Consider the following 7344-nt stretch of genomic DNA (forward strand, 5'->3'; position numbering starts at 1 on the left):
GAGGGGGGGGGGGTTGGGTTGGGTTGGGTTGGGTTTAAGCTTCTGTCCAACCATAATAAGGCACTTCTCTTTATACATAACTTTAAGATTCCTTAACCCCATCCAATTAACCTTGTCTAATATATATAATGGTAGTTGGAATGTTAATTCTATCGGGTCTTTTATTCCTGGCTGACATTGCTGCGGCTATATCTGTCGTAAGTATTCCTCTTAACCATCATACTTTGGAATACGAGTTTCAGCTTCTACCTGATCGATATTCCTACAATCATGAATTCCATACCTCGAGGCTCGAGCTGTACATTTGACACTAGAGGAGTACCAGAGATTGTGATCACATGCAGGGGTAGGCTGTCTCCTCATTTGTGATGGTAGCTATGAGCCATGCTCGTGTGGGGCTGGATGCAAGGGCCTCTATTTTTATGAATCACGGTTTTGTAGGGAAGCCACAACAATCAAAGATACGAGAATTGTTTCAGGATTTGCGAAGAGTAAAGGAACAACTCTGGACAGATCTGATGATTTGGATGGATTTTCAACAATTCAGTTTTTTCTTAGCTTCAACCAGGTGCAAGTGAAGGGTGCCTTGGGAAGTGTTTCACTTATTATTAGATATATATTCTGTGTGTAATCAATATTTTTCATAAGGTATATATATTGTTAATCAGACTAGGGATACGGTGGTTTTTATTGTTATTTGTATTCGTTGCATGTACGATCACAACACTTGTCCTTTTTGCTTTAAAATGCATCCCTCTTTATCCTTGTAATGGCTGAAAATGAGACAAATGTTGAATCCTCACATTTATGATCGGGTGATCGTACATTAAGTGGATCCAAACTCTTTCCATTGCTCATATATAGGAAGTAAAATCCTTGCTTGAAGACCTAAATGATACATTATTAGAAAATTTTGCTACCTTTTTAATTTAGCGAAACTCTTTTTCATTTAACAAAAAAAAATCACATTAAACGAGTAGACTGAATGCAAAACAAGAGGAGTTCTTGGTCCTAATTTTAATATACCACTTTTAGACAAAGGGCAAAACCAATTTCCATGTAGGGAAAAGAGGAGGTAATTGTTTATAAATAATATTTTATAATATTAAAATACCCTTATCAAATTCATGGCATATTACAAAAAATTAAATTAAAAAAAAAAAAAAGATTCTTGATGACATCTATATAATTTCGGATATGATACTTCAACATCAACCCTAGTGGGGTAGTTGATTCAATCATCCACCTTCTCATCTTCTTGAATTCTCACTTCTCTAATCCTCCATGACTTAACGCAGAATGTGAAATCACAATGCCACTCTCTCTAGACTCATGTGTCTACAATGTAAATGGATAGTTAAAAATTCATATTCTATGAGTTCATATCCGCATTCAAAAAAAAATTGATTTTCATAAATTATTCAAATCGTTTGATAATGTTACATTCGATTCCATCCATTTACATCCCTAGCATAGCACAAGGATTGAAGAAAGCAAGGATCATCTCCATTTTTTCTGTTGAAAACGCTCTTCGTTTGTTGAAGGAAATTTGAAAGGAAAAGTAACATCGTTATAGGCTCGTTTGTTTCGGAGGAATATTAATCCATGTGAAAAGTGAAAAGGAATTAAAGAGCCTTGGTGCCATGTGGTGTGGCTGCGGCAGACGGCACAGTTCCCATTTGTCACAGCCTCATAGAGTCATAGGTAAAATCGCGAAATAGGTTGTACCTTTGGACCGTCAAAATTTCCATAAGGCAAATTTACGATCTATAAAAGTCGAGGAAGGACAAAAGCTACGAGCAAAAGGTCCACAAATCTACAATCGGCTACGACTTCTCTCTCCTCTTTCATCTGAATTTTCTCTACTCCTGTAGTCCTGTACCGCACGTACCGGTAAGAAAAAGTTGGAGATTTTCGATGTATACACGTTAGAATTGGCTTTCCTGATATCAGTAGGTCACAACAGAAACAGCAGTCCTTGGTTTTTGAAGCAGGTCTCTTCTGTAATTAGCTGCATCGAGTATGTTCATCTCTAAACTTTCTTCACAAGTGGGGCAGATGGTTAAGGGCTTCACAAGAGGTATCCTTCGCTTCCCACCTCTCCTTAAAACTATTCCGTCCATCGTCTTCCACGAACATTTTATCCACTTTTGTGTGTAATTTTGAGAATGCATTAATATTTCTATAGAAAACGATAGGAGTCAAGATCTCTGCTTCTTTTTTTTCTTTTTTTCTTTTTTTCTCACAGCTATTGGTAAAAGTAGATAAACTTCGTTTAGCTTGGTGATTGTGTTAGAGATACGATTCTAGAGTGCACCATGAGTCCTGTTGAAGATATTACTGACTTAGTCCTATATGTTCCATGCTTTAGTTTCATAATTCGACTTAACAGCACCGTGCCTTGTTCCAACATTTTGGGCTCAGCTAAATGAGTCCTGTTGTACACTTCCATTGCTAAATAGAATCATATCATCCATTATATGGGAAGCCCTCATGTGGATTCCCTCTCCCCCCCCCCCCCCCCACCAACTTGATGCAGGCTCCATTGGGAAAGAAATCAAGGGTTGATATTGCAGAAGTAAGAAAATAGGAAAGGAATAGACAGGCGTGGTACATGTAGCATCTTGACTATTACTGATGGTTTGAAACAACTTGACTGCAAACCAGGGTCTTACAGAATAGAGCAAGATCTATTTGATAAATGAGATGAAAAAGGCCATTCTTATCCCCCCCCCCCCCCTGCCCTTGAATTCTTTTGCCTCATCCAACAAACCCCTGTTCTGCCTCAATGATTAAAGTTAACTTCAGTGTTGAAATTGCTCATAACTATTTAGACAGTGTAAAAACTTTGACTTCGCAAATCCAATCCTTCACAAGCTATATCAAAGTGTCAAGTTCACTTTGAAACCTCTTGTTTTGCACCATGGTTGAGATACAGCAGAAGCTCCTGCATCACTACCAGCCCATGTCACGCCGGTCCTTCCCCTTCCAGCTTCAAGCCTTCAATCTTCACCATGTCACTCCTTATTGATATAACGGTTGATTTCTGTACATGACCAAACCATCACCAGTGGATTTCTCTCACCTTGTCTCCAACTTATAATGTTTCAATCAGTGTTTTTAAGGTTCCTAAGCGACTGTACCTAGACTGCTGCTTGTAATTCATTTCTCTGTTTTACATATTTGATAACTGATAAAAAAAAAATGATGGTCTAATGCTAGAGCATCTCCTGTCTCATTAATGCGCAATCCTTCTTTGAATGGCATAGACCTTGCAAAATTCCCTACTCCTTGATGGTATATTGTTGGTGTACGATGTCTTGTATTCCGTCGCAATTTAATCCATGGAGTACTGGTGCAGCACCTAGACAGGGAGGACGGCGGTCTCGCTAGCCGGTTAGCAGGTCGTGGGGGTTGCAAGGGGTGCGCCCCCCGCTCGAATTTTTTATTTGAGGGTAATTGTGTACTTTTCGGATTAGGGTTTTTTCGCTATATATTTGTAACGAGGGTTTCTTTCTCTGTAATGCAAGCAATACCGAGAGGTGTGAAGACGAGCGCTGTAACCCTATTTTCCGTTGATAGTGAAGCAGGATCTCATCTCACCGGGGACGTAGGCAATCTTGCCGAACCTCGTAAAATCCATGTGCATTGTTTGTTTTGTTTTTCATTATCTTCTGCATCGTTTTAGGGTTGCGTTTCTACATATCAAATGAGATTCCCCTAAAACTTTCATGGATGTTGCCCTAGTGGACTGCTCATATCATGATGACCTCACACTCTCTAGCTGGTGATCTCATGGCCACCTTAAAAATCCGATTGTTTATTTTCTGCCATGTGGACCATAGAATCTCCATAGTACCTTCCCCCTCGCACCAGAAGGTATAGAGTTCTGAAACCAAGCTAACACAAGGATGCCTAGAGGAGAAATACAGCATTCTCCATACAATCCCATTCGACTCAAGTGATTGTATATGCAAGTATTTACATGTACCTTTTTTTTCTCCTTAATTAAGTATTATAACATTATGTGGCTGCTTTCGTCACTTTTCTTCAGATCTAGTTATGAAGGTGAAAATTTTCCCATAAGGTGTGAGTTAGGTTGCATTTCAACTTTCAAGGCTTTGTCAGTTAGCTTTCCAGTGAGACCAAGTTCATGGGATTCCGAGCTTTTTTGGGAAATTTATGGCCAATTTATTTGCGAGGGTGTCATGCTTTGACCAGACTTCTATTTTTGGAAGATCAAGTTGATGTGGAGGTTTAGTGGATTTTCTATCTTAATTTTTTTTTATTGGAAAACACTTGTCAGAGTTTCTGAATTTGTAACTTAGTGTATCTGGTTATCTGAGATCGAAGCTTTAGCGAAGACCACCAATTCTCCCTATGCTCCCAAATGTTGATTCCTTCAAATTCTCCAGATGCACTCACCCAATCAGACAAGGACTGATCAATGTCAAGCTACAATCTAGATGGATTTCTTCTTTAATCAGAGAAGACCTCAACAATTTCATTCCTTCCAAAAAAACCCAAAAAATGAAGTAGGGAGTGATCGCCAAACAGGAGCAGATTTTGGAGGGAGCTGAATCAGACCAATAAGGAAAAATATGTTTGGGAGCCCCTCCTTGACCAAACAAGCCCAAGAAATAACTCCACAATACCACAGCAACATTGCATTCCAAGAACATGTGGAATGCTGTTTTCTCATCCTTATGGCAAAGGTATGTCAACGAGAACCCTCCTTTTTTAAACTGCTCCATTGTCAGTAACTTGTTCAAGTAGAGCACCCAAGAGAACACATCAACAAAGGCAGAGCTAGACTTTTCCAAATTCAGGCCCTATCAGCAATTTCTGATTCAATATCACAAAGAAAATTAAAAAATTAAAACACACACAATTTGACAGAAAATAAGCCTCTAGCATTGCCTTTCCACCTGTTATCATCAGCAGTCAGATTAGTATAAATGTTCTGCAGAACCTGAAGAAAGGAAGTACAATGATCAATCTCAAAATCTAACAGGGGTCTTCTAAACATTTTGGTCCACACAATGGAACCATCTCTTAACCCGATCATTTGAGAATTTATCATCTCTTGATAGAGCCATCCTGTTCAGCCACAAGAAAAGGTCATAAAGTTTACCTTCCAACAACCATTCGTCCTCCCAGAATCAAGTATGAGTTCCTTTCTAACTTGGAAAGTGTACCTGACCAGGAATTCAGCATGGTATTTCATAATGTTTTTTCATACAACCACAAAATGAAGTCTATTCACTGCCTTCTTGCTTAGGGGATGGGGCTTTAAGAAACACAAATTGAAATGGGTGCCAAATATCATATTGAAAAGAGTCATAAGGGATGGAGAAAGAAATGTATGGGAGTGGTGACTCCATCAGAGTATTCTTCAAGTATTTTCGCCCACCTTCTTTCCCAATGGTTCCCATGTTTTGGGAAAAGTGAACCCATCTTGAGAAGAATCACCAATCCCACTGAGCCATGAGTTTCCTGGGAACTACATTGGCATCTCATAAGTTAGGTTTTGACCAACTTTTATGTTTGTATGGTTTAATTGGTGCTTTCTATCTTTGTCACCTCTACTACAATTTGTTAGGTTATTAATTTGGTGGGAACCATGTTCGCCCTGCACCACATTTTTTTTTTTAAATATTATTGTTCTGTATTATAATTGTTGGACAACTACCACATGCTGCATTCTAGTAGTAAAGGTCTTATGTGTTTTACTTTGCAGAGTATACTTGACTGGATTTGTTATTTTTCTGTGATGCTTCCTTTCTGTATCGGTTTGTAACTGAAACATTGTTACTGGTATTTCTTGTCTATTCAATTTAAAGCATTTGGTACTACTAAGATTTATTATTCAGACACTTTTTTTTATTTATCGCAATAAATAGTAAGGAAGCATAAAACTGAATGAAGTCACCTTAAATTCAGAGTCGGTGAAATCATAGACTTGGTTTTCCTGATTTTTTCCGAACATTCTTCTATTATTCTCTATATGGTAGGCTCTTTCCCGTGTTTTGACAAGTCATCAAAACCCTCTAATTAATAACAGAAAATTTTGATCGCTGCACTCTTTGGGAATCAATGAATTCTGGTTCATGTGATGCTTCAAACTGTCTCTTTTATGTGGTAACTCTAGTTACATAATTTCCCAACAATTTCATGCTTATAATTTCCCATTTCATAAATATAACTAATTTTATTTGATGCAAACTGTTTATTCTTCAGCAGGTCAATTGAAATATGTAACAAGAACAGAAAATATGCGAAGATCATACAGTTGTTATTTACAGCATCTGGTTAGTCTTTTTCTGATTACAAAGCACTTTCTCTTTGCACCTAGTCTCCTAGTTTTTCTGTCATTATTATTTGCTGCCATTTCCTTTTCAAATTTTATTTTATTTTGTTTTTCTGCTTCATCACTATGATCTAGAAAGCTTTGAGTTGGGCAATATGGCACTTCAGGAGTTTTTCACGCATCAAAATTTTGTTTATAGTCATCCTTTTGTCCCCTGATTGCCATGGATGGTGGAAAATCATTCTAGACATTGTGAAGAGATATCTAGATCAGGTAGCAAAAATCATTAGATCATCTCCGATTTTTGGTCTTGGGAATCAGCTGAGTACGTTTCCAGATTTTGAGCCTAATAAAAATATGTGTTCAGACATGTGATGTATCTCTGTACAAAAACTTTTCCAGCAACTTTCAAAAAAGGTAAGATAGTCTAGTGGGGTGTGCAGGTGTATCCTGATTTTCTGTACAGTGTGACTAGTGTCCAAGTTTAATGATTTTGAGTACCATCTTGAGTGGTTGGGTGCAGGATTCCCCTTCACAAAATCTTTGTTTCAAGCAATCTACAGACTCCATGGTTCAGTGCTGGTCATGACTGGGTTGAGTTTCTTAACCCCACCCTTCCGCTTTTTCAGATCATTCGAGGAAGATTTTATTTGGAGAGGAAATCAACTGAAAATAAATGGAGTATTAATTCAAAATTGTATCAAATTGTTTTGCCAGAGTATGCCACCTCTGGTTTTTGATATAGTTAGTTCAAGCATTTGCCCACAGATTGATGGTTAAGGATGGTCCTGCTGGATGGTTCGAACACTGTTTTGGATAATTGGATTCCAATGTTTTCCATTCTTGTAGCTAATCATTTTTCGAAATGCAAGTTTAAAAATTATCATTCTCTATGTGCATATAAGCAAGCCTAAATATATATATATATATATATATATATATATATGTATTAATTCTTGGTATTATTGAGATACACTACAAAACTTTCTGGTGCATTGAAATAATTAAACTAGCCTCCACCACCACCACCCCCC

The 7344-nt window shown here is 37.8% G+C and overlaps 1 protein-coding gene across 10 annotated transcripts in view; it reads left to right on the top strand.

The window, feature by feature from the left end:
- The first annotated feature begins 1749 nt into the window (after positions 1-1749).
- The window catches only part of LOC122092025 (2Fe-2S ferredoxin-like), a 9036-nt gene continuing 3441 nt past the window's right edge, over positions 1750-7344 (top strand). The window contains exons 1-4 of one of the 10 annotated variants that reach the window (XM_042662379.1): positions 1764-1893; positions 1995-2080; positions 4416-4715; positions 6241-6311. In XM_042662379.1, the coding sequence (XP_042518313.1) occupies positions 4688-4715; positions 6241-6311 (99 nt within the window). In that variant the 5' untranslated portion in view covers positions 1764-1893; positions 1995-2080; positions 4416-4687. Of the gene's footprint in view, positions 2081-4415; positions 4716-6240; positions 6312-7344 lie in introns of all 10 variants that reach the window. The other 9 variants (XM_042662373.1, XM_042662334.1, XM_042662360.1 and 6 more) reach the window with 9 other exon arrangements.

The sequence above is a fragment of the Macadamia integrifolia genome, chromosome 2 (genome assembly GCF_013358625.1).
Source record: "Macadamia integrifolia cultivar HAES 741 chromosome 2, SCU_Mint_v3, whole genome shotgun sequence".
NCBI classification, from domain to species: domain Eukaryota; kingdom Viridiplantae; phylum Streptophyta; class Magnoliopsida; order Proteales; family Proteaceae; genus Macadamia; species Macadamia integrifolia.